The sequence below is a fragment of the Diceros bicornis genome, chromosome 27 (assembly GCF_020826845.1).
Source record: "Diceros bicornis minor isolate mBicDic1 chromosome 27, mDicBic1.mat.cur, whole genome shotgun sequence".
NCBI classification, from domain to species: Eukaryota; Metazoa; Chordata; class Mammalia; order Perissodactyla; family Rhinocerotidae; genus Diceros; species Diceros bicornis.
This window is the reverse complement of record NC_080766.1, coordinates 43,117,181-43,144,982: the sequence shown is the minus strand read 5'-3', so window position 1 is coordinate 43,144,982 and position 27,802 is coordinate 43,117,181. Positions and strand designations below refer to the sequence as shown.

At 46.3% G+C, this 27,802-nt stretch overlaps 1 protein-coding gene across 7 annotated transcripts; it reads right to left on the bottom strand.

Annotated features, from left to right (window-relative positions):
- Positions 1–88: 88 nt before the first annotated feature.
- On the bottom strand, positions 89–27,642 carry RRP1B (ribosomal RNA processing 1B). 7 transcript variants are annotated; one of them, XR_009215807.1, is made up of 18 exons: positions 27,481–27,642; positions 19,638–19,720; positions 17,966–18,023; positions 16,662–16,747; positions 16,225–16,286; positions 15,716–15,845; positions 14,790–14,854; positions 14,134–14,315; positions 12,266–12,360; positions 11,561–11,658; positions 10,332–10,351; positions 9,360–9,491; positions 7,754–8,460; positions 7,439–7,513; positions 5,798–5,950; positions 4,201–4,264; positions 660–3,277; positions 89–490 (listed from the first exon to the last, which is right to left on the bottom strand). XR_009215807.1 is itself a non-coding variant. In XM_058523186.1 (17 exons), exons 1-17 carry the CDS (start codon positions 27,608–27,610, stop codon positions 3,084–3,086), a joined length of 2,334 nt encoding a protein of 777 aa, XP_058379169.1. In that variant the 5' UTR covers positions 27,611–27,642; the 3' UTR covers positions 89–3,083. The 7 variants fall into 7 exon arrangements, 6 of the variants coding, with proteins under 6 accessions (XP_058379169.1, XP_058379171.1, XP_058379170.1 ...); XM_058523186.1 differs by having other exon boundaries at positions 89–3,277; XM_058523188.1 differs by having other exon boundaries at positions 89–3,277; positions 7,439–7,510.
- Between the last annotated feature and the right edge of the window lie 160 nt (positions 27,643–27,802).

Sequence of the window (27,802 nt, the reverse complement as noted above, 5' to 3'; positions counted from 1 at the left end):
GACGCCAACATCTCCCACCCCTGCTGCGCTGTAACAGTTCCCAAAGAGGCGTATTTCTACGCACACAGATGGTTGATACCAACACAACTCTGAGGGCTAAGACAGGTTATTTTATTGGCCTTGGCACTGACCAGTATTGACGAACCCTGCAGACACTGATACAAAGCGACTGTGAACAAACAGCCCTTGCCGGCGGTCAGGTGAATGCAGAGAAAACACACACGCAAATCAAAAGACGGATTCAATTTTTATATTCTTTCCAACACTAACAACCACTTTCAGATTTTCTTTATAGTCGTCTCTGTGCTTTCAGTTCAGTAAAAGTTAGAAAGAATAATACATTTGTAAAGTGTGATAGCAAATTGTACAAAACTGACCAGACCTGTGGGGTAGGCAGGTAGATGACCGTTTTACAAAATACTGTAAGATCATCGGCATTAATTTAAATTATTTCCTTTTTTGGTCTTCCAAGTCCTCTTGGCAGTTTTACCTAGGAAAATAACATGCATCAAATAGAAAATTGGTATTCTAAATACATTTTCTTTATGTGACACATTCTTGTTGTGTGTATATGCCATGAGAAATTTAAAAAATTGTTTTTCTTTTGTTGCCAAAATTTAGGCATTAAAAATAAGTCACAGTAAACCTATTGAACTTACCCACAAAATGGAGTAAGTTAGGACAGACTGAATCCAAGACACATTGTCTCTCCTGGACCCGAGGCCACAGGCATGACGTCACAGGAGGTGCATTTAGGACAGCCCACTGTGCCGAGGAATGGACAGAGGATGTACTGCTCTGCACTCATTTGGGGAACAAATGTGCCATTTTGCCCTTGAATGTCGTGCTAAGACATCTTAACATCATTGGATTATATGGCCCAGTTGGCTATACGACGCATCTGTAAAGCTAAAATAAAAATTGTTAGAAAAATAATTTGACCAAGGAAATGAAACTTTTTTTTTTTTAAACAAAAATTAAAAAATATTGTACTCTAATCTTTCCACACTATCAGTTTTGGTCTTGGATGTGACTTAAAGTACTATGTCAAATGCACACACTAAACCATGCAAGCACCACCACGAGGTTATCGTGCATGTAAGACTTCTCATGACAACGACTACTGAACAGCACAATCTTAACGGTTTCTTTTTTCATGGCCTACTGATGACAAAACTGTCTTACAGAGCGACAGAACAAAGTCCACACTTCCTTCTCACCAGGGCCTCCACCAGCAAGTCGGCCCACCTGACACCCCAGTCAGTCAATCACAGTATCTGCAGATGAAGCCCCACTCCAATTACGTGCTCAAGGAAACCAGTCAAGGCAAGGCAGCCCTACAATCCCAGGGGGCCTCCCTGTCATCTGAAGCTGAGGCCGGGACCACCGAGGGGACCCTGGGGTCCTCTGCTGGGGAGCAGCGAAGTGGGCTTGCCTGGGTTTTGCTGAGAAATTGGACTGAAAGGGGAGGCAGCGTTCACTCCCGGAAGGCCCGGGGTCCCCTGAGCAGAGTGCAGGCCGGGGATGCACTGAGCACCCGTGAGCCAAAACTACGTACCCTCAAATTACATACCCCTTCTTTAGGTCTGTAATCTGCTGTTGTATAAACTCCAGAAAGAGCCAGGGGCCCCACTGGCTTTCCTGAGGTGACCACTTGACTCGATTTCTGAATCTGCATCTTCTCCATCACTCAGGCTCAAGGGACAGACGCAGCTTCCCAAAACAAGATCATCGTCCAGCAAGTACTGCTCTAAGCTGCACTGCTGTTTCTCCAACTAAAGTCTCAGCGCCTTCCACCCCCAGTTTGTAATTAATTGAAATTAGAACTTTATAAAAATCTGTAAGTGCAAGCTTCAATATTTCAGATAAAAGATAGCTATGAACAAATAAATATGCACAAATAATACTTAAAGACTGCTTATTCTGCCTTCCAGCAGGAACTCGGGTTGCCAGACACTGTTGCCACGCTTCTGAAGACACAAGTTTTAATCTAAATTGGGAAAGCTGCTTTTGGAGACACCAGCCATTTAGGTGGCTGGCTCAAACATCTATCTGTAAAGAGCGTCCAGAGCACAATGACCTGGAAGGAGTGTGCTTGGTGCTCGGGGCCAGAGTCCTGGGTGAGAGCCAAGGAGGGCGCTGGCTCTCCCCAGTGAGGACACTTTGGGCTGGCCTGAGAGGTAGGAAAACGGGGAAGGAAACAAGGCAAAGGCAAGGGAGATGCCCACATGGCAGAGGCCCTTCTCCCAGCCCCCATCCGCAGGTTCACCCCCAGCTGCGTACACGTAGAAAAACTACCATATTGCTGATTTGGTTACAGGAAACATCCCTATCACAAATGCCAAACACCCACAGAACATGGGAATGAAGCCCCACATGCTTTTTTTTTCTTTTTTTTTTGTGAGGAAGATCAGCTCTGAGCTAACATCCATGCCAATCCTCCTCTTTTTGCTGAGGAAGACTGGCCCTGGGCTAACATCCGTGCCCATCTTCCTCTACTTTATATGGGACGCCACCACAGCATGGGCTGGCAAGCGGCGTGTCGGTGCACGCCTGGGATCCGAACCCGGACCGCCAGCAGCGGAGTGCACACATTTAACCGCTAAGCCATGGGGCCGGCCCCCCCACATGCTTTTTAAAAGAAAAAGATAGACCCTTGGACTGAAAACAACCAGAAAACCAGCCTAGCATGGCACACACATTAAGGAGTACCAAGTTCTGGGTACTGAATGGGTGGCGAGGAGCCAACTCCCAGCTCTGACTGTGCTGCCGGCATCAGTGATCCAGAGTGATGGGCAGTGTGCTCTCAGCTCATACAGGTCTCAGGTCCCACCAGGGGGAATCAAATGTGAAATCTGGAGAGCTCAGGCACAAACACTGTTTGTAGCAAAAGCTTCAACCAAGATGCCCACAGCCCCCAACGGAAGGACAGAGCAGCAGCAGTGTTGCAGCTCATACTCAGAATCTTGTACATACAATTTATGGGAATTTATAAAACAATAAAAAAGGCCCCACCTTTTTAAAGTTATAATTTATAGAATATTCTGTACAAAAGCAGTCTTTAAAAGGATTCTGTCACTACCCTAGAAGAAGTCCATAGCTGTCGGCCTTCTCTTTGGCGTGGCAGTCAGCAGCTTCCTGGTCCCCAGTGGGGCGCTGGCGGGCGAGCTCGTGGGGGTCTTCAGCACTCCGTGGAGGGGCCTCTGCTCAGGGTTGAAGGCCACTCGGGAGGGGCCTGTGGGACTGACCAGGATACTCTTGTCTGTCTTCTTGAACTCTGCCCCAAATGAAAGGAAGGACACCTTAACAGGGACGATTTCTCTGTCCTGCCCACCCGCCCAGATGGTGTCACAGCTCATGCTCCTGGCAGGCTCCAAGGGAACCACGACGCCCACTCCCAGGAAGGCCTGTAGAGAGCGGGCCTTGAGGGTCTTCTGAGGAAATGGAAGTCACTGGGGAGGCTACTGCACACAAATCAATTTCCTCTTCCAAGGAAAATGCCCCGAGGGCCACCTGGACAGGCTCTGAGGGAGTGCCAGGTGGGTCAGGTCCTGAAAGGAGGAACCTTGGGAGCCGGGGGGTGTTTGTGGAACACGGAGAATCAGTGAACCCCGAGTCTGGGTCTGGGATGAATCCGAGGTATAAAGATGAGGAGCTTTTCCTTCCAGACAGATTTGTTCCTCCCACTGTCTCTAGCTCTAACGAAGAGGCCTCAGGAGGGAGTTGCATGAGCTTCTCAGGTCCTCCCCAGACCATCTCTCCTCTCCCTGCATGCGTCTGCACATGTGTGCCCACACCCACACACGTTTACTTGTGGTCCCCAAAAAGAGTCAGGTCTTAAACTCATTATATACTTAAGAGTTTGGTTTCCTTTGGAAAAACAAAACAAATGGATCGCACCAATATTAAAAGCAGTAAGGCGAGAGAATGTCCCTCTCCTCTTGGGGGTGGTTCTGAATTTTAGCAGAAGCAGCTGCAGCTGACAGACCATTAGATCTCAGGCCGAGTTGGCTTCAAGTCTTCTAGGAAGGCAGGCTTGGGAAGATGGCTTTGCACACTGTCTTCTACCAGGCAACCTCCTTTCAGAGGTCCCCAGAAAGTCACCCCCTGACTTCTGACTCAGGAATGGGTCAAGGCCCTCCTTCCCCAGAGGGCGGACCCCGACGGCCTTTGTGGAATGAAAGCAAACCCCGCACTCACCTGCAGTCATGTTTCTGTTCAACCCGAAGGTTACCTTCTTGGAGCTGGAGGGCATCTTGTTTAGCTGCAGAAGGAGAACAGTAACACAAGGAGTAAAACAACAGTGCCTGAGGTGCTTTGTCTCCCCGTCTGACTGAGATGTCCTTGAGAACCCACAGGTGCCCACTAGCCCACGGGGGAGCCCATGGCGCAAAGGCCCCAGTGCCGCAGCATCTGCCTCCCTGGCCTCAGTCCGGCCCGCCTGCACACTCCTGGGCCCGCAGCCTCTGTGCAGTGCCTTCACGGCGGGCAGTGTGCAGCCTTATCGCTGGCCACGTGCTTGTGTCCCGGGGAAGAAAGCAGAGTGAAATTATCATGTTTGAAACCTCCTAAGTAATAAGAAAAAGCTTACCACTGAAAAATCATGAGGAACTCTCACTCATTTTGTCCCAGAATTCTGAAGTTTTAACTTGTAAATGAAATTGATTAGACCACACCTGTAATGGAATCTAACTTCAATGGGCGATGGGTACGCATTTCCCAACTTTTTGTGCACGAGGACTCCAAATTGATTTGGATATTCTAACAATTCATCAAAATTAACGTTGTTTCCTATTTGAAAATTCCTACAAGTGGACCCATTCTGCATTACGAAGCACTTTCTCAAACTCCTCCCTGCAATCCCACATTTCTGTGTGAATCTCACAATTCTGCCTCATATCGTTTTTGCTTTAACACTGTAAACATTTTATGAGAGGAATTTGGCTTCTATGAGCCCTGAGTCATTTAGCCAACATCTCTAAGATATCTTATGTATAAACATTAACACAGACAGTGGTCATCCTGCTGGTTCAAGGCTATATAAATGGCACTGACTTCTCTCTCAAAACGTCCACCTGCTTGTGGGTCTCCGCAGCAGGCCTCTGCCCCACACAGCTCCACCCGGACATCTACCTCCTGGAGGCAAACCCAGATTTGCCTCCTCATCTGCCTTGGTCTGCAACATGCTCCACCTTCTATGGGCATTTGGCAGACCCAAGCCTTTCCTTCATGAACCCCCACCCCCGGCCGGCCTCCCAGGAACAGTGATCGCCCACACCCCACCGCCACCATGACCACCCTGATGCCCCTGTGTCTTTAGCAGGGCCCCTCCTTCTCCATTTGATTTATAAACCCAGGGCTCTTCAGGGCTTCCTTCCTTCCCCCTCCCACTACCCTTTCCTCAAAGAGATCTCACCAATTCCCATGAATGTGCATCATGAACTGCAGCTGAAATTCCCCCTCACTAATCCCTTGGGGGCAGGCCCTGACCGTGATGATCCCTAGGTCAGTCCTTGACTACCCAGAAACAAGCACACGCTATCAGGGCTGAGACTACAGCCCCAGAGCCAACTCAGGCCCCTGGGACCCCAGCACAGCCTGAACAGCAGACCTGGTCTCCCTGAACAGGAACCTGGACGCTGTGGACAGAAGCAGAGGCCAAGCAGCCTGCAGAGAGCACAGCCGGGGTCAGGGGGCAGCAGTGGGGCCCTTTCTGTGCCCTTTAGGCAGGAATGCGCTGCGCTGCCATGGGGACGGGGAGTAGAGGGAGGGCCCAGTGTGGCTGGAGTGTGAGTACCTGCACGGCAGGGTTCGGAGAGGAGGCGGCAGTGCCGCTCTTAGCTTTCCTGAAGAACAGGGGCTTTGGTAAGAAGGGGGTGTCAAACTTCACAAAGTTGTTCTCTGTCCTCAGCTGCTGCTTCTTTGAAGGGCTGAAAGCTCCAGGTGAGCCCTATGTGAGCAAGGGGCAAGAGAAGAGGGAAAGGTCACACCCAGAGCCACCTGTGCCACACCCACAGGAAGCTAAAGTAGGATGGGGGTGCAGACAAAATCAGGTGGGGGTGCCCACAGGACGCAGAGCGTCTCAGGCGAGCCCATTTACCAGCTCAGACACCCCACACCCCCGTTTCCTGTCCCAGGTTTGCAAACACCTCGTTTACTTAGTAGAGTGCAGACTTCATGCACAAACCACCACTTCTCTACCGTGGCACCACGCCAGCAGGGCCCGAGGTTTCCTACCTCTTCAGCCACAACAACCCTTTTTTAGTCATCTTCAAACTCGGGCCCCATGTTTTGAAGATTTCTGCCTTTCAAAGACCATCTATTAAATAATAATGCATTTTCTCACTTCTGATCAAAGACATCACTGACCATCACAAGTTTGCTGTGAAAGAGTGAGTGTGATGTCCTGGTTAGGTTCTGTGGTCCATCACAGGCAGGTAAAGAATGTTCACCGGGTGTTTCATGACTGACGACCACCCACAGCAAAGACCCTGCTCTAGTTCTGGACCCCAGGGACCTGGGAAACTCCATGCCGCCGATGTCACACTGGTGGTTTTGGCAAGTTCTTGGTGTTCCCTTAGCAGGACCCATGGTGCCACGGTGAGGGGCAGACCCAGGAGCCCTCTCTCTGTGCCTTCCCCCACTGGCAGAGACCTATGAGGCACATTGCCCCTTCTGGGAGGAAAAACCTCCCTCGACCCTGTGACTTATTTAGTAACTGTTCTCTTCCTCTCCAAGAGGTTGCAAGGGGCCTGAGAATTGAGACACGAAGATTTCTCTGATATTCCTGGTGAAGAGCGAGCATCATAGGAACAGTGAGTGAGGGCAGAGGCTGCAGAGCCAAGGGTAGGTTCTACAGGTGACACAGCTGGTCAGAGAAGGTCTGGGATTGAGCAGACTTCCCGAATTCCAGCTGAGTGTTCTGCTTTCCGAGCTGACACTTTATACTGACCACTGTTAGACCTGCCACCAGCATTTAACCAAGTCTACACAAGTTCCCCTAAACAAAGGCCTCAACGTCATAACCACTGCAAAGCAGTACGTGCCAACACAAGTACTGGACGGGTCAGCACACTTGTTCTGGAAAGGGCCAGGAGTATTTTCGGCATCTTGGGCCATAAGGTCTCTGTCACAACCACTCAACTCTGCCAATGAGGAGTGAAAGCAGCCATGGATAGTGGCTAGTATGTACAGGAGTGGGCGTGGCCCTGTGCCAATGAAACTACGTTTGCCAACCACTGGGATAGACACAGGGTGTGAAAAGCAGATCCAGAGCCTGTTTCCTCATTTATATCTGGCTCTAGGGATCCAAACGGAAAGGAAGTCTTTTCATTAAAAGCAAGACAAGAAAATTCTGGGCTTCCTCTTTTGCCAAAGGGGCCCAGCATTGGCCATGAGTTGGAGAAAAATGAGACCAGCATTTGAGGGAGACACACACCTGCCTGTTCACACTGCAGGGCACCAGTGCCTGCCTTGCCACGAGGACAATTCTTCCAGCTTGATGCAGGCCCTGCTGGGGGTGGCAGTGGGGATGGAGGTGGGGAGGAGGAGGTCGTCAGTGACTGTCTTGGCCACCGAGACGAGTCATTTATCTACTCATTGGTAAAGGGTGTTATAAACCATGACTGCTCTTTAGTCCAGAGGTCGGACCCGTCCCCTTGCCCCCATAAATTGGGGCCCGAGGAGGCAGGGAGCCCCTGATACTTCTGCATGGGAACCTCAGCCACCCCTGCCTTGGGCCCAGCTGCCTTACCAGAGCCCGGATGAGCTTGACTTCAGATTCCAACACTCCACTGTGTCCCACCAAGCTGGACATCTCTTTCATTTTCTTCCTCTTTTTCAAGATGGCGGTTTTCTGACTGGATGGGTCACAAGTGTGAAGGCTGCTAGGCTCCCCCTTCTTCTTCTTCAGTCTCCTGCCCTGGGGCAGGGCTGCTGGACAAGCCCCTCCATCCGCTGGGCCCACTGGAGGGCCCTCCTTCTGGGGCGGGGGCCAGGCCATCGCAGGCGGGCCACTGCCATTGACTGGGAGAGCGCCAAGCTTCCGCTTCTTCTTCAGGACTGGGGAGGCTCGGGGGACAGGTCCCTGAGCACGACCACTGCAGGGGCCACTTTGAGACACATCCTCCAGAGGTGACACCGCTGACTCTGAGCTGTCTCTCTGAACCCCTGGACTCCTCTTCCTCGGCCGTTTCCTCCTACTGTGCGTCAGGGGGTGCTCTGAGCCGCCCTGCTCCAGGGGACTGGGCACAGCTGCTGCCCCCAGCTCAACCACACTGGCTTTCTGGGCTCTTCTCGGACCTGCCTCTGGCGCACTGTCCCCATTCTGTTCTGGGGACGTGGCTTCACCCTCTGACCCTAAATGTGCAGGCTGGAGGTGGTTCTTCTTCTTCTTTTTCCTTTTTTTCTTCTTAACACTGCCTTCACCCTTCTCTTCCTCAGCAGGAAAGAATCTGTTTCCTAGGAAGACACATAAACCAATCAACAAGCACCCCAACGCCAAGGTGACAGGAAGGTCTTGCTGGGGATTCTTGGGCAGCACAAGGGGCAGACTGAACTTCCCCACACTTTCCACCAGAAAGGCCTTGGTCCTCCTTGATGCGCTTTAACTCCACTAGTTTTCTCATCCAGTCCCATTTCTTCCCTTTCTCAGCTGTGATAAGAAACCTTCCTAATGCTTATTTTGATATAAACAGAACTAAAATAATATTCAGATTCCTATTAATTTTCAAGGCAAAAGGCAAAAAGATCCAGGGTGGTAACAAAACAAATGCTCCAAAGAGCAGAGCCTGCCTAGCATCCTCCACCTCCCCCAGATGGCACTGGGGGTCAACCAACACTTTAGTTTACGTATGATTTCCCTCATTAAGTAGTAGATAATAACAACAATAAACAAACACATAGAAACAGAGATTGGATTGGTGGTTACCAGAGGGGAAGGGGGGAGGGGGGAGGGCGAAAGGATTAATTCGGCACATGTGTGTGGTGATGGGTTGTAATTAGTATTTGGGTGGTGAACATGATGTAATCTATGCAGAAATAGAAGTATAATGATGTACACCTGAAATTTATACAATGTTATAAACGAATGTTACTACAATAAACAACAAAAAAAGACAATGTAAAAAAAAAACAAAACACTTTAGTTTAGGGAGGTGGAATGTGGTTCCACAAAAAAACAACAAAACTCTCAGAAAGGACCTTTACTCTTCAGCCACTGAAAGCTCAAGATTTTGCTCTGTAATGATTTATGGAGACACTGGCTCAGTTTCCCACGACTACAATGATGCCTACTGCTCCCTGAGGGCTGCCTGTGCCCCTTCCTTCCAACCCTTGCTGACTTCAGGCTTGTGGCTCACCTTTCTCTTTCTCCATGCTGGTTTTCTCTAAAAGCGTACTTCCTTTTTTCTTATGCCTTCCTTGACTGAGGGTCTGGTGATCTTCATCAGCGGAAATGTCCTCGGCAAAACTGAGTTGAGGTATACTGCCTGCTGGACACCAAAGCCACATCTGCTCAGCTTTCTGAGACCCTTACAACTCTGCCCCAGGGGCCTAAGAGCCATGCCCCCGGCCTCCTGCCTCCAGCAGGTAGACTTTTAACCCCGATTTCTGTTCTCATTCATCACTGTTCCTCACGACTACTCCAACCCAAACCCCAAAGCTACTGACACAGGAATTGCAGACTTAAAAATCTTTGTGGATTTCTTGACTTTGGTGAGGTAAGGGATCACAAACCCTGAGTGACACCCTCTACAGCTCAACCCCGGGGGCTCAGCCACGCTGTCTCCACCTTCCAACTAGTCTGTGGTGCTTTCCCCATTCCGAGCACCTGGGGCGTATGAGGAGCAGGGGCAGGAGAACCAGTGCGTTGCTCAAACGTACCCAAGCTGACACACAGTAGCTTTTCCCCAGGGGACACCTGACCAGAACAGCAAACGAAAGGGACTCTGAGAGATCAAACTTTTCTTCTTCATAAAGGATCCAGACCAGCAGAAATTCATCTTGTTAAGACAACAATAAACACTGTCCCCCCCTCGCCCCCTGCAAGGGTCCACCCTTTGCCCTGACACTGACAGGGAGCCTCCCGTCGGGCTCCGCTTTGGTCGCTGGGATGGGAAAGTGGGGGTGCTGGAAAAGGCCCCACACTAGGGTTCTTTCAAGGGCTTCTGCTCAGCTCAGCAGCCAGCAGTGTAACTGACGACCTTTCACAGGTAAAGGCTACTATTTTTTATGATTTCAATCCTGGTTTTCAATATTTGGCGTAAACGCTCTTGGTGGGATCCACACTCATGTCAGATCATCATCAATTCTAATCCTCTGAGTTTCCTCACCTTCAGAGAGACCTTGAAATCTGAAAAAGAAAACAACAACAAAAGTTCATAAAGAAACTCCTTCTTTCTGTCTTCTATAAACACACGCACTAAACTCAAATGTAAGTGATATTTGTTAATTCACTTTCTTTTTCCCCTAGAAGGCGAGGCTAAAGAGGTGGTGGGATGCAAAGGCCAGAAACGAAGGACAACACTGCCCTCAGTTATCAGCAGCATCATCAAGGACATGGTGATCTCAAGATTCTGTCTTGGCTCATCCAAATAAAACCGAAGAAATTAAACTTTTCTTCTTCTTTCTTGGTTTCTTCAGGCTGAAACAGCTTAGATCTCTGCTTCTATGCAGTCCTCCTCTTTGTTTATCAAGTAGAGAAATGCCAAGCAGTGTTTTGCTCTCCACAGTTTTGGTGCATTAGAACAAGGAAGTGTGGAGTGCCGTGTGCTGTGGGGGGGCACGTGGACTCCAGGAGCACTGGGGGAGTGGCAGTTCTGAGTCCAACTCTGCCAGCTGGCAGCTGCGACCTTGGGCAAGCCAGTTACCCCATGCTCCAGTTAACCCATCTGTAAAATGGGGATATTACAGAAGCCATCTTATAGGGCTTCTCTCAGCATGAAATAATTTATGTAAAGTGCTCAGAACAGTGTCTGCTCATGGAGAGTGTGATCAAACTTAGTTGTCATTTGTCATCCATCAGTAAGCCACGGGCTCTGCAGCGAATGACTGGTACAGACATAGTGATGCGGATGACTACACTTCCAGCATAACAATACTGGGAGTGAGGGAGGGGCAGATAACTAAACTCCTGCCTATCTCAACAGCACGTCACAGATAACGGAGTCATAGATAACTTGGAAGAAGTATATTTACATTGCAATTTCTTGATCTCTTAATTTTAGATATCACTGATAGACTTCTTTTACAGCACTAGGGAACAGCTATTCTTCAAATGCAGCCGTTCTCATCTCTTTTAGCTGTTGATGAGAAGGGCTGAATTGATGAAAGAGATGAGAATGGTTGCATTTGAAGGACGGAACTTGAGGGGCAAGGGGCGGCTGTTTTCATGAAACCTTGCAGTTTATACCACATTGCTATGAATAAAAACATGGCAGGATCAAAAAAAGAAGAAACAAGGTAAGCATAGTGACAGTTCGTCTACACCACGAGACAAGACAGGGCTGGATTGAGCACGAATGATGAAAATCAAGTGAAGCCCTCTCACCCAGTTGCTTACTTTTTGATTAGTCTGGAGAGACGTTTCCTGTTGAAGGGAGGGATGTTTTTCCTGTTGGTTATTTCCAGGAGTCGGTCAGCAACAGCCTTATAGTCAAACTGTGTGAGAAGAAACACTAAACATAAACCCACAGCCAAACACCACTGCCAGACCTGGGAATTCCCATCTACTATAACAGACTCCCCGTAGCGTGCATCTGGGAGCACTCAGCAACGGACTGTCTCAACAAGCACGTACTAGGACGTGGTAACCAAAAGCTTAAGCAACGTCTTCCAAAAATTCGTTCTATTTCTTCTTGGGAAAAGCGGGGTGTAATTCTTCCTTTAAAAAAAATTGTGGTAAAATACACCACATGAAATTGACCCGGGCGTGTTTCTTTGTAAATCTAATCTACATGTCAATTTGCACTTGGTAACATAGTAAACTTACTTTATTTGAAAAGCACCATTGAGCTGGCTTTGTTGTAGGGAACAGATCTTAGCAATTCAAGCCAAAGTGAAGACTGACACCTGTCAAAATCCCTTCGTATTTAAATTTGTCTCCAGTAAGCTCATTAGGAGGAAGGTGACATTAGTGACTGAAGGGATTAAAAAGGACTTTATACATTAGGCCTTAGGGTTTAATTAGCTCTGACCCTAATTCCCAATCAGCCCGACCACTCCACAGTAAATCTGTATTCCATAAAAAGCAACAACTGCTACCAACCTGGAGAAGCGGCCCAGCATCCTCCAAGCTTCCGCCCCCGCCTCTTTCACTGTCATCACCGACTCCATCTTTTCTGGAGTGATACCTGCCCAGGGCTATCAAAACACATCCAGAGACAAAATTCTTCAAATACACAGCAATGACTACTTCCACAGGAGCCATTATCTAATTAGGTGTCTCTTAGTAAAAAAGAAAATTTCTTTACAGAGAAAAACTCTTGCAAATACATTTATAATTTCCCAAAGATGTTTTGGTTTTTCAGCCCATGGACGTAAGAAAAGCCTGGGCGAAACCACACATTTTGCATTTTAATTACATCACAGACACAACCTCCGCTGCATTCAGTGTTCTCGAGTGCACACGGTCTTCCCGTCCAGACTGCGGCGGCAGTGGACGGGAGCTTTTGGGGTAGGGGCTCAGGCAAGTAGGAGGAGAGTGGACTCAGGAGTCTGGCCCTTGTTTCAGGGCAGCTGAGCCGTGGTAAAAATGTATGCAGCAGTACACTAACTTTACATGGGGTCGCCTCAGGAAATACAAGTCAATACTTACACAACTTTTAGCATTTAAAGAATAATTCAAAGAGCGTTAAATCCCATGAAGAAGCAGATAAAAATTACTAATGAAATCTCACAACTTTTCAAACTTATACCATTTTTGGAATCCTGTAAGCTCATTAGTGGTGTGGCCTCACGGCACAGCCCAGAGAAGACAAAACAGGGTCTGACACTGTGCTGGTGCTTGTGATAAGCATTTGACAAATAAACTAGGAGGGAATTTTTGGAAGTGCTCATGAAAGAGAGTGAGAATTCTCTAGCTTACACAGAAACATGGTGAGGACAGAAACATGGCAGGCAGGAGGGATCCAGAGACAGTTCTCATGACTACACAAAATTTGATCAAGGTCATTTAGTTAACTCTGTTAGCCATATCAAATTCACAACTAAAATGTTTCTTCTTTTCTTTTTAAAAATTTTTGTTTTCTAACTAAAAAATAATATATGATCATTGTAGAAAATTTAGAAAAACAGACAAAAGTACAAAGAAAACAGTAATCACCCATAATTTTGCCCCCTAGGGCTATTAACATTTTGGTGTATATCCTTCCAGGTTTTTAAAGGTGCATATAAATGTTTGAAACTAATCAGGCTCCTTCACAGTTTTATGTCCTGCTTTAGAAGAATTTTTAAATTAAATGTCTTCTGATCAGTAGTTTTTGAAAACTTTGCTTTTAATAGCTATGTAACATTTTAAAAGCATGGGTATACCCTGACCATTTACTCAGTGCTGCGCCCTGAGATGCAGTAAACCACTGTGAGAGTTCTGATGGGCCTGCAGCTTGAAATGCACGCTCTACACGCAATTGCACGGGTATATAAGGGTGACGGTAAGAATGACGGCAGTCCACAGTGGGTGTTTAAACCCCCAAAGAGAAAGAACCCCGAAAGGACTCGGAGGTCAGAAAGGAGAGCTGGAGAAACAAGTGTGCATTCGCAATGTAACTGCAAACGATGTCTCCCATCGAGAACCTTCTTACAGATCCGAGTCCACATTAGGATGTTTCAATACATCAAAACACTCAAACCAACAAAAACAAACAAAACCCAAAGCAACAGCAACGACAATGATAAACCCTTGGAGAAAGTCCTGGGAGCTACGGAAGCGGGTGCAAGGCAGTGCACTGACGCAGAGGACCCTGGACGGCACGGTGCTTTAACACTCCTGTGCTTCCCTGACTCGGGGGAGTCTGAGGCAGAGCTGTCTTGGATGAATTCTAGGTTGCAGTCAGTGAGATTCCAACAATGTATTAAAAAGTGTTTGTAGATGAGGACTTTACCTAAAAAAAAGACTATTCAAGGAACTCCTCTTACCTGTCTTCCTCTTACTGTTTGTTTTTCTCCATGTCATCTCATTTTCAGATACGTCGCCCTCAGAGAGGTCACTGTCACTCACTTTAGTTTTCTGTTCCTCTGCTGTCTCTTCAGGTACAAAAGGAGACTGATCTACAATGACTTCAAAAACACCCCTAGCTATAGTCTGTACCAGTGTATGGCTGAGGGTGGAAGCACAGCAGAGAGAGCGTGATTAAAACAAACAGCCGGGACTCCGTCACTTACAGGTGTGTGGGGATGAGGAGGAGAGAATCACTGCACATCCAGTTTCAGCCCGCCTGGTCCCTGCTGCGACCATCACCTGGCCAGCAAGCATTTGTACCCTAACTACACTCCCGTGCTAATCACCTGCGGCTGTCAGGAGCCAGCTCAGTGCTATGTGATGGGAGCAGGGGGACCAACAGCAGACGGAACTTCGGGTGTGGGAGGGCACAATCCCTGAACTGACTGGGGTCAAATCACAAAGCTGAAGGAGCCCAATTATCACTCAAAGCTCCAAACGTCTTGCTAATGGGGATTAAGAATCGGCTGCTCTCAGCTTTGGATCACCGTCCTGGGCACCCTGCATCATGCTTCACGACCCCCCCAGGATGAAGTACCAATTGAAGCAGTAAAAACAAACGTGAATCACTTACTCCTTAGTCTTGGCAGCAATTTTGCAGAATGGATCAATAAACTTGAGATTCTGATCTGCCAAAAGCTGTAATTTAGGAATAAAACAGGAAAAAAAATGAGGAAAAAGAAGAGATTGTTCTCTTTCTGATGCGTCCTTGAAAAAAGGACCCATTTGCATTTTCCACATAGGTTGAGTCAGACTGAGCAACACTTGTCTCACAATGCCCCGAATGCACTCTGCATGGATCACCCAGACGCCTGGAGCCAGGCTCAAGGTCACGGCCATCCTCCAGCTGCTCGGGTGTCTCAGTGCAGAGACGAAAGAAAACTATCCAATCCAACCAGCGCTGTTCTACTTTCCCAGCGCACACAGTCCCTCCTTTACGGAGGAGTTCTATATGGATACTCTCTTTTCACTAAAAAAACACCACGTTCACCATAGAAAATTTGTGAAAGAAAAAAGTAAAAATTACTCATACTCCCAAATTTGGATAATCACTTGCATGTAAAAAATGTGTTTCCTTTCCAGCGTTTTGTCTATTCATATATGACTTTAAAAAAGACAAAGCTGCCTTTGTCTACTGCCTTTTCTTCCTACTGCTTTTTAAAAACCCATATGATGAGCATTTCCCCATGTTATCGATTTCTTTATTGGACTGTGTAGGTTGCTTTCAAGTCCGTTTTATAAGTAAGACTGCCATGTACACCTTCAGTGCAGAATCTCAGTATACATGTCCCCTTCTGCTTAGGACACATTCCTAGATGGGGAAGGACCGCCAAAAGACAGTTTGAACCAATTCATGCTGCTGTCGTCACTGGTAACAAGAAGTGCCAACAAACAGCATTTCATTCCAGCTTACAGGAACATCTGAAGAAGAGCCAAAGCCCTATGCAGGTTAGCTGTGGTCTCGTTACGCTGCTGGCAGGATGCCTGACTACTTCTTACCTCTTTCCCTCCCACTTTGGACAGTTCATCCAGATAAATATCGATGAAGTGGAATTTCACTCCATTAGGAGACTGACTCTCAGGATGCAGGATTTCCTTCATGAAGACATCTAGAAAAAGCTTGATTCGGCTGAAGAAAACAACACATAGGGTTCTATTAACTACAGCAGGCCAACATTTCTCTCTTTTCCAAGAGAAAACAGTGACATTCAGTCTTGTGCTACACTGCATAATAAGTAACACAAGGCAGAAGAAGTTTTACAAAGAAAAAAAGCAATCACTGAAATCAGCATAAATTGCTAACTGTGATGTGCGCTCAGCTCTTTTACAACCCTCTCCTGGATTTTAAGTTCTTTACGTGTAAGGATGTTTTGCTCTTCATAGTACTAAACAGAGTGGAAGGCACAGATCAGGTAATTCATAGTTGCTGATTAATTGAAAGGTTTGAAGAAACACAATTATCTTAAAAGCGTTAAGGCCACTGAATGCTACCTCAAATAGTTACCAACCTTTCTTCCCAGCCATTTCGCTTCAGAACTTCAAAGGACTGCCTCAGGACCAGACGGATCAGCTAAAGACAGACAACTTTCATTAACAAAAGGGCAAGAAAGAAATCTTGATCAGCTTAGCAGAATGAGGACACCAATGAAACTGGTGTAGTGTGGATCCCAAGAGTGAAAAAATATCTGCGATTGTCGTACTTAACTTCTAGATCAAAAAATGTTAACTGAAGATCCCCAAACTCATCCCCAATAGCTGAAAGAGACAAAACAGACGCCTTCGAGTCCCTATTCAAATGCTGTCTGACGAGCATGCTGCCTCTCCTCATGCCAAGCCTGGAACTTCTCCACAAATAAACCTTCTCATTGTTTGTAAGCTACGGAACCTTCTTTTTTCTTCACACGAGCTTCTGAAGAAAACTGGGATGAAGGCGCCCTGATCTTACCATGTAGTACTTGTCCAGGTGCAGCGTGTCTATCCCCTTCCACTCTCGATTCACGGTTTGCCAGAAGGTCTGAATGAAGAGATATTCTGCAGGGAACAAAAGGCTTTGAATGCTTGGTTTTCGGGTTAACATACAGCAAGAACGCAAAGAAGAGAAACAGACTAGAATTGTTTATTATTTACTTCTCTCAAGAATTCTTGGGCAGCTAGAAAATTTGGTCAATAATTAAATATGCTCAATAATTTATTTTACATTTAAGTAAAAGCATATTATAATAACAGGAAGGCTAGTAATATCTTAGTGTTCAACTAGAATGTTCTCTGGAGCATTTTTCTTTTTCCACTGCAAAGCCACGTTTCTATTAAAATCAAAAGATTTTCTGAGCCACGTCTACCAGCCATTTCCACCCCTTTCCCTAACAATCAATCCAAAGCCATTCAGTTTGATAACACTTGGATGATCCATGTAGAAACTCAGCTTTTTGTTTTGTGTTTAGTGTCAGCTTGGTAAGCTATAATAAAACATTTTATTTTTCTCTTCTGAGCCACGAAACTATCACTTTCATCCAAAAATAATTTGTTCGTTGAATTTTTTTTGCTTTACTTCTTTTTGCACAATTCTTTCTTGATATATGAAAATCCTCACTATTTCCATGTGTAGAATTTTGTTCATTACAAGTCAGCCGGGATACTGCTAAAATTCAGAGACCACTGAGGTTATTGGGGCCATTAGGATGGTTTTGTTCTAAGGAGTGCTACGCAGAACAAACATTGTGCTTTTTCTTCCTTGGTAAGTAATCAAAGCCTGAATGTCTCAAAAATAATTAATTTCTCCCTTTTTTTATTCTTTTAGTTAAAGAGGGGTTACTTTATAGTTTATTACCAGTGATGACCTTAAATGGCTCTAGTCTTGAGGAGGCATCCAGAGGTTTCTGCAAACACTGGCCTATGCATGAACAGCCTCTAAGAGTGTTCAAGTAACTTCAGAATTTGGAGATTCTGGAGGATTGTTATTTCTTAAAACATTTTTTTGAAATTTTTGAGATGTCAAATGTGATATTCCACAAGACACCTTTTTAACCCTCTTACAGAGTCAGTACCTAAGTTTATCATAGTTTTTTCCACAGGAACGGTTTGTTGCCTGAAATCTATACACCAGTAGCCCCAGGTTCATGTTGAACTAGCCTACTGGAAAACTGAAATTTTAAAGGAAGGAGAAGAAACAATACTGAGTAGATTTCCCAGGCAAGTTACCAAAGTCGATGAACAAGAAGTTTTGAAAGTCATGAAAATATTGGGACTTACGAGCCTCTGAGTTGTTAACAACATGGATGAGTTGGGAAATAGTGTTCGCTAGCTCCTCCTGCAAAGGTGGGGTTAGGAAAAACATCGGGGTTATTACGTGGTAACACTGAGATGACAGCATCACGGCCTGCACCTCTGCCCATCTGCTCGGGGCTCTGTATCTCGTTTTCAATGTCACTTCCACTAAGATTTTGTACATCAACATTTGAATTTTATCAAACGTGAAATTCCCAATTTCAATGGACTACTGTGCCAACTTTATATGCCTCTGAGAATTGTTTAAGCTGCATGTTTAAAAAAGTAAGTCTGGTTATCAGTTCAAAGGACCTACAGAAGAAATAAATTAGCTGTCAATTTCTGGCCTTAAAAATATATAACTTAAATTGAGATTCTATTCTAATCCTCCAAATAAGGGAAACAGATGCCAGCAGGGAGAAATTGCTGGCGGTTAGACATAGGACCCTCATTCCACGAGGCTCAGTGCGTGGAACCAGAACATCCTCTCCTTGGCTTGCTGAGACAGGCTGCAACAGCAGGGCACTGGGAAGCAGAGGTTAGCGGCCCCTTCTACGCTCTGACCTGGGCAAAAGTGCCATCCAAAGACCTCGCCCTGCTAAGATGCAGCAAACTCATTTGTGGGGAGAATTTGGTGGTCTGGGTCAATGAAGAAACCTGCCTTGGGGAGTGCCAACAAAAGAATTCTGTTTGTGAGCTACCTAAGAAAAGAACCATCCTTGTGGGCACCACTACACTTCGCTGGGCCTCCAGTTTTCCTTACCCATTTTAGACGAACTCCCAGACTTGACAATGATGTTCCTGTTCATCTGTTTTCTTCCTCCACTAAAGCTGTTGGTTGTTACTTTTAAATGTAATTTAAAAATATTTTGCCTTGCTATCCTACTCAAAATATGGTTAGTGGAATAAAAGCAATAAATCAAGCAAGTTATTATATGGCTTGGGGCAAGTGGCAAAGTTGCACATTCAAACCCAGACAAGTAAAATCTACCCATGACGTCTTATACGTCAGAGGGTTTCAAACGGCATTTCAAGGCTCGCCCCTCTCCTTCTACAAAGGCAGACCTGCTTTTACACATCAGAACAAAGCTCTTTAAACAGTGAAATCATTTTTCTTAAATAGCTTTGGTGGTGAGGCCCAGTATGCTCAGCAGACAGGGGTCCAGATGCAGCACATACATCTGTGCTGAGTCCCCACCGACTTTAAGGGTGGGGACATCAGATGTGGAGCTGCTGCCTGCTCTATGAAGACCCTGACCCCAGAAAGGTGGCTGCCAGTCTCAGGCACTCACTTAACTATGGCAGAGGTGGGCCAGGAGCCTGGGTGGCTCACAGGATCTTAGACTAGTGCCACGACATTTTTGACTACAAATAATAAAAGAAGATGAAACAGAAACTTTAAAATAAGTAATGTAAATTCTACCACGAAACCTATGAAATAAATCTTTAATTTATGTGTAGTTGAAAAGATAACTAACCTCAATGCTTGGACACTGCATCCCTTTCCATATGGACGAGAAGTGAGAAAGTAAATCCTTGAAGCCATGATTTTCAGTTTGTTAGGGACATTAGGGGACTGACAGCATAAAATGAGCAAGTCTCTTTTATCCATCTGGGCCAAAAATCCAGTAGTATGACAAAGGGAACTGTGTGTTACCTGCAGAAGGGGTTCGTCCTGCACCCACATGCAATAGAAGAGCCCTTTCCATATTTTTAGAAGTTCTTCTTGAGTGAAACCTCCTAGAGGACAAAACAGCACAAAAATCTTAGTTCTCATCTTTCCTTTCTTAAAGTTTAGCACTGCCACATAAGCAGTGAAAGTAATACCACGTGCATTTTCATTCTTTCATCTCCAAATGTCTTTTTTTATTTGAAGCACACATTTTCTTGTTGTTACAAAAGAGACACATATAAATTACGCAGTTTTATCAGCTATGGGGCAGGGTGGTAGTGGTGGCACGTCCCTGTTATCTGAGTAATGTAAAAAAGCAAATGTCATTACAACAAAAAATTAACTAACCAAGTGGTCATTTATACAACGAGTTCCTCCTTAGTGTCCCTCTCTACTTAAAACTAGCATTTCACCCTGCACACCAACACTTTCATTGGTCTTGCAAAGTAAAATGTCAAATCCTACAAAAGATGCAGGATTTGCTCAAGTCCCATACAACTGGCCCAAGAGAAACTGACAAGGCGTTGGGATATCTTTGCAAAGATGACCCTTTCAAGGACCCTGCTATTAGGTCACACTGGGCTATATCCTGATCTCCCTCCCTCCGTCCCTCCTGGTTAGGGTTTTCATTTACTGGGCAATTTTAGTCTTATTTTAAGTGGCATCACCTTGGTTACCCTTGTTCTGACTCATTATTCAAGCCCTCTACTTCTTTCTGTACTATCTACGACCAAGCCACAAGTCACATACAGCCTTCTATCACCTGGGTTGACCAGGCGCCCTGGAATAATTGCTGAGTGACATAAGGAATCACAAAATCAGGTAAGTATATACTCTCAGAGTTTCTAAGCCTATGGAGAACAAACAGAATCCTCAAGTCTTGATGCAGGTTACAAATGGTCCTTATTAATATCTCACTAAGAGGCACTAGGAAAAATCTTCAGGAGCAGCAAAGTAGGATAAACTAGGTGAATGTAAACAAGTATACATTTGGAATCAATGTGGTCTCAATACTCCAGAAGATCATTAGAAAGTGATACACAGGTCCTTTTTGATGGACTGAGGTTTATTTAGTGGATTCAGAGTGAGCTTTATACCTTTACACGTATTGATTTCCAAGTTACTAAAGATCCTTCTTATATCAACTATTACATTGTCTTTTGATTCTTTTTGATAGCTTCTCACTTAAATCCAAATATATAAGAAACTATAGTAAAATTAGTTTATGAAAGTGCATTTCCTTTAGGGGTTGGGCAAATGACATGCCAACTGGTTTTCCTCCCCTCTCGTTATGAATAAACCACACCTGGGGATCATCCTATTGAGAACACAACTATGGTGTGAGTAATAAATTCCACCAGAGCTGAGCCAACTGCAGTCATAATCGTAGTAACTTTCTTTGCCCCAGTGACCTGTGCTTATACTCAGCCATGTTAACACTATATATATACCTAACGAATTGGCACATCTGGGTAAGGATCATCAATGGCTGCTAAAACATTAGATGAAAAAATACCGAGCAACTTGAAAATGGATACATCAGACCAACAACACCCAAACCCACTGATCCATCTTAACTCAAAAAGACAGACAACTACTCCTTAGGTGCCGGATGTGACATAATAGGAACAACACAGCACCACCTGCTAAATATTCGTATGAAAACAAAAAGCTAACCTATATCACATCCAATCTAACTATTAATACTTGTTTGCAGGAAATACAGGGGACAGAAGAACACGTCAAATGAGACCATGGGATGCAGTAAGCAAAACCCCGAATGACCCACTTCCTCCAACAAATAAACTGCAAGGAAAAAAAAAAGATGGATAAGAACAGTTAGAAATTAAGTCTTAGCAGACGTATCAACCAGATGTGATGGGTCGGTTTTGCAACCGACTTGTCATTAAAACTGACTTGTCATTAAAAAAATTTATGGGAAGACAGGAAAAACTCAACAGATTGGATATTTCATATTAAGGAATTTTTTTTTTAAAAAGTGTGATAATGGTACTGTAGGGCCGGCCCCGTGGCTTAGCAGTTAAGTGCGCGCGCTCTGCTGCTGGTGGCCCGGGTTCGGAACCCGGGCGCGCACCAATGCACCGCTTCTCTGGCCATGCTGAGGCTGTGTCCCACATACAGCAACTAGAAGCATGTACAACTATGACATACAACTATCTACTGGGGCTTTGGGGGAAAAAAAAAATAATGGTACTGTAGTTATGCTAAAGAGTCCTTATCTTTTAGAGATAAGGACCAACGTTATCTGGAGATGAAATGAGATGTCTGGGATCTGCTTCCAAAGAATTTAGTGGGAAGGAGCAAGTGGGCAGATTAGACAAACTAGCCAGGTACGTACATGCAGAAGCAGAGTAATGAGTACATTTTTTATATATTTGAAATATTCCTTAATAAAAAGAAGAAAAAAAAAACTGCATGAGATTACCAAAGTGTTATCATGCACTGTTTTCTTTCCTCTTTTTGTTGTTTAGAAAACTCTTCACAAGGAAACTAGAAAAGCATGAACACGATGAACTTAAAAGCAAATGCGATTTAAATGACACTGGTCCTGCATGAGGGTCTGCACTGGGCATTCTTTGTTTTTGCCAAGCAGCTAGTATAAGGTTACCCCCTCCAGGGCTGTCTACCTTCAAGGCAGGGCCTGTGGAGGGAGGCAGTGGTCTAGGTGGGGCTCACCCCGCATGGAGGAGAGGCCACAAGCTGGGTTGAGGCCCAATCAGCACAAATTCCCTTGGCCACAGGGCTGGTGCAAGAAGGAGCAACAAGCTCGCTGCAGACAGAGATCCTCCTGCTCAGGCCTTAGGAAAGTCTCTAGTCCCAGTACACCTGAAGAAAAGACACAGCCAGACACCTTGCAACATGCGGGGGAGTCTGTCTGAGAATGGAACCAATCTGGGGTAGCAGAGTTTGCTATGGAGAAAAACAGGGTCCTGGTGTCATTGGTTGAGCTCCTGCATGAAGCTGTGCTTCGGTTTTTCCCCTTAAAACTAGTGTGGCTTGGATGTTCTTTCAAGTTGCAACTGAAAGAGTCCTAACCAATGAAAATACATTTTTTTTTTTTTTTTTTTGTGAGGAGATCAGCCCTGAGCTAACATCCGCCAATCCTCCTCCTTTTTTGCTGAGGAAGACGGCCCTGGGCTAACATCGGTGCCCATCTTCCTCCACTTTATATGGGACACCGCCACAGCATGGCTTACCAAGCAGTGCGTCGGTGCGCGCCCGGGATCCGAACCAGCGAACCCCGGGCCGCCGCAGCGGAGCGCGTGCACTTAACCGCTTGCGCCACCGGGCCGGCCCCTGAAAATACATTTTTATTGCAAAAAATTCATATACTACATCAAAAGTCATACAATCAAGTGTCTTGTTCACTGCCTCCTGATTCCCAGTCCCCTCCCCAGAAGGACCACTGTTATCTGCCTGATGTGCATCTTTCCAATGCATTTACATAACACTTAAATGTAATACAGAAATGCATAGTTGTGTGTGTAACCTGTATTCTGTATGTCTGTATCTGGCCTTTTTCACTTAAAAATAGCAGGGTGTGTGGCCAGCCCGGTGGCGTAGTGGTTAAGTTCGTGTGCTGCGTGGACTTAATTTTTGGTGGCCCAGGGTTCACAGGTTCGGATCCCAGGCGCGGACCGATGCACCGCTTGTCAAGCCATGCTGTGGCAGTGTCCCATATAAAGTTGAGGAAGATGGGCATGGATGTTAGCCCAGGGCCAACCTTCCTTAGCAAAAAGGGGAGGATTGGCATTGGATGTTAGCTCAGGGCTAATCTTCCTCACCAAAAAAAAAAAAAAAAAAAGCATGGTGTATATTTATCTCTAGATGGTTCTTCTAAGTGTACCAGTATGTCAAGCCAACTCTATGTGATAATTTGATATACTCAAATATCTCTGGATAATCCACAGCTGTAATAGGCAGAGGTACAATATAATGCGCTACACAAGCTTTTGTAATGGAAAACAATAGATTTCGACAAAGCAACAGGGTGACAGTAGGTCCCAGACAGTGGGCAGGAAAGGGAGCTGGACGTGAAAACACATTCTGACTGCTTCACTCTATGCGAGGCACAAGCAGAGTGGGAGCAAACCCTTTGTTAGGCCCCAGCCTGCTACTCACTTGCTGTGCAGTATTAGAAAACAGCAGCTACCCCTTTGACCCTCAGTTTCCTATAATATATGTAAGGTTTATGGTTAGGATCAAAATTAAGACATGTATGAGGGCCGGCCCGTGGCTTGGCGGTTAAGTGCGCGTGCTCCGCTGCTGGTGGCCCGGGGTTCGGATCCCCGGGGCGCACCGAGGCACTGCTTCTCCCGCCATGCTGAGGCTGAGTCCCACATACAGCAACTAGAAGGATGTGCAGCTATGACATACAACTATCTACTGGGGCTTTGGGGGGAAAAATAAATAAGTAAAATCTTTAAAAAAAAAAAAAAAGATGTATGAGAGGCACTTGTAAGACCAAAGCCATTTAGTTGGTGGCTATTATTATGACTGTCTCATGTTCTCTACCCATAGGCTACTGAAGCTCGTTTCCCTTTTAAAACATCTGTTTTCAATATATGCATAAAAATCACCTGTTTTCACCCAGGAATAGCTGGTTAAAACAAGGTACCAATTTTTGAAGGATTTAAAACAAAACAGAGAAACTCTCACAATTTAATTTCTTTCAAAACTGAAGGTGAAGTACGTATCTGAAGCAGTTTCATTGCACAACTGCTTCTTGATCTGTCTTTCCTTCTTGGGGTTGAGTTTCTTAAACTTAATACAACTAAGTTTCTGACGACAATACAGGTTTAGTTATTTCAAAACGAACGAGGTGAGCATGCAAGTCAGACGTGGATACAGTAAACACCCATAAGCCGTGAGACAAGAAAACCCAACAGCTACTTTCATCACGAAAGGAGCACAGCAGCCATTGTAGGTGGGGGTGAAGGAGCACGCGCCAACTCACACCAGTGTCAAAACACACACAGCTCTTAGCTCTAACTACTGGGTCGAGAGACCTCTAATCCTATTGTAAGAAAAACACTTATTTCCCCTATTACTGGCACTGAATCTAAGACACCACCAACTGTAAGATGTACTATTTCACGTGCCCCCAAAAGAAAGCAAGAATGCAAATGAAACTGTCACAGGTTGACTTTAACGTATATCCCAATTCTAGTAGATGTTAAATGTTTAAAGTTGCAGAATTGCTCAAACAGGCAGGGATTTTTCTCTGTGTTTTCACTGCCAAAGACATGAATGCATGAATAAACAGGGACCAATGAGCCCTAATGAGTAAAACCATGCACAGTGACCGTTCTATGACCGTGGAGGCCCCACACGAGCAGTTAAAGCGCCAGAGCAACACTGAGCTGCTTTAAGCACTACGAAGATCTCCAATTTGTTTTCAAAATCACAAAGCTACCTACGATGGACGGCTACATGTATCAGTAAGTAAAATTTCAGATTGCCTTTACTATGCCTAGACAAGATGCAAAAAAATTTCAGCCTACCAATGAGATTCAAATGTCAGGCCAAGTTATTTCCAAACTCGTGTTTCTAATTTGACAGAGCACAGCTGTGGCAGAGACCTTGTTCATCTGTCCCACCATCACCGTCTATAACACTCACTTTGCAGATCCTTTTTTGAAGGCCCACTATATTCTGTGCAATGTGGATCTAGTGGTGAACAAGAGTTACAAGACAAGTAACTCTAGGTGTGATGGGCGCTAACCAGGCAGGACTCTGGGGCATTGGTGTAAGCACACTGGCCTCACGCTCCCGCGTCGCCTCAACATACATTTCATATCCTGGGCTTGCTCTGCAAAGGGGTTTGAGCAACAGGCCTGTCTGGCTGTCTCAGCTCCATATGTACTGCATCTGGTCTTTCTTCTGCTCTTGTATACAGTCAGGCCCTCGTATGCCTGGATATGCTCCCACTTTCAGCTAAGAAAACAGACGGAAGCTTACAGTGTTTTGGGGGAAGAATGACACATTAACACATAATTAAGAATCAATGTAGCTAAGTGCTACAATAGAGACATACTGTATCTTTCAGAATCCTAGAGGAGTGGGGGTGAGATGATAGGGAAGGCATTTTGGAGGAAGTGATACTGAACTGAATGCTGGGAGTGGATCAAGGGTGGGAATCTTTTTGGAGTGAAGAGAAGCAAAGGCAGAGAGGTGAGAAATGGTGTACTGTACACCAGGAACCAAGAGTGGCTTCCTGTTGATGGAGCGAGAAGCAGTCACATAGGCGCTGAGGTGGAAAGAGAAAAGGAAGACAGATCATGATCTGCAGGCCTGGGATTCCAGGAAGGTGGTGTTTTAGGAAGAAGACTCTTGGCTTGCTTGTGGAGGACAAGTTCAAGGGGGGACAAATGGAGGTAAGGAGATCAGTGGGGAAGCGGGAAAGTGCAGGAGTCTAGATGAGATAAAGAGAGCCTTTGGTCAGGACAGAGTAATTCAGGAGACAAAAGAGGTAGGACCAAGGGATGCTGGACGTGGAGCAGGGGGAGAGGATGAGGGAGAGCAGAGTCCAGGACAATACTGTGTCCAGCTAGAGTCTGAGGGGATGGTGGGAACTAGCAACCAACATAAGAGAGCACAGGTGGCAGGGCAGCAGCAGAAGAGAATAGGTTTTGGGGTGAAGAAAATGAGTCACTTTTGGGCATTCTGCATCTGAGGTGCCTGTGGGACATCCAGGTGGAGATGTCAGGTTAGTAGGGAATAGCTGAGCTGAAAGTAGCAAAGGTCTGGGCTAGAAATTTAGGTTTAGGAACTTTCAGCATATATGTGATACCTGAAACCATCAAAGTAAACTAAATCTCTCAAGGAGATTCCTAATAGAACTGAAGTCAAGAATTCTGGTCTTCATTCCTCTTTCTAGCAGACTTCGCATAAAATTGCATTTTCTTTTTCCTGGGTAGTCTTTCGTGATTTCGCTTCATAAGTAAAACAAGGAGATATCTATTTTTTCAAGTATACTCTAAATGTATTCCTGTTAGCAGTAAGTGAATCAAACTTTTTCCTAGCGCAACATAAAACCTCTATCCACAGTGCAGTTCATACCTCATGTGCTCACCCAAGGGTTTACAGAATGTATTTTGGATCAGGTAAATGAAATCCTTCAAGGCACCCCACTGAACTAAAAACGCAAACTACAAAGCTCGGTGTGACCTGGCCACTGCCTACTTTTCCGACTCCATGTCAAAGTACCATCGCCCTCCCTGACTCACTGGTCTTCCAGCCATTCCTAGGGCATGCTCCGCTCTTCCCTCCTGCCTCTGTTCAGATCTGCTGACCACCACCCCGGAGAGGCTCTCCTGGAACTGCCTATGCAGCGGAGCTCCCTCCTGCCCTGACTTCCATTTCCGCCCCTGCACTCATACGAGCTCGGTTTTAGTTATCTACGCCCCCTAGCTTTACTAGCAGAAGTTCCTCGAGGGTAGGGATTCTGTCTGCTCTCCTGGAACCCCAGCATCTAAAGGCGTCGGTCACACGAAGGCGCGAATCAATGAAGAGCACACCAGAAAAAAATCGGGCTGAGTCTAGCGATTCAAGGCGCAGGCTCCGAGCCAGGCAGACTGGGTCTATTCTCGGCTTCTCCCCTCGCTGTGACTTTCAGCAGGCTACCTGACCCCTGCGGCCGCAGCCCCTCGACCGTAAGACCGGACTAGACCCAGCAGGCAGCGGTGCCCACGGTGCGGACACACCGGGGCGAATGGCAGGCGTGCGAGCCGGTGCCCGACCCTCTCCCTGCTCCCCCGGCCCCGGCCCGGCCGCCATGTGGCGCGGCTAACCGCCGGGCGCCCACCTGTCTCCCTCTGCGTCTTCACGCTGAGGTACTGGCGCAGCTTCTTCACCGCCCGGTCCCTGATGCCCTTCTCGTGGGACGCCAGCCGCTGAGCGAACTGGATCTCGGCCGGCTGCATGGCGGGGGCCATCGCGTGCGCTGGAGCATCCCCGGCCGCAGCCCGCCGCGCCTCCACCTCCCGCTGCCGCCGCCGAACCCCAGCCGCCGTGCCGTCCGGGCCGCGACTGCGCAGAAAGCGGCGCGGGCGGCGGCGCGCGCGCTGATGGCGTCATGGAGGCCCCGGCTCGCAGCGCGACCTGGGAGCCGGCGGAGCGGCCCGGCG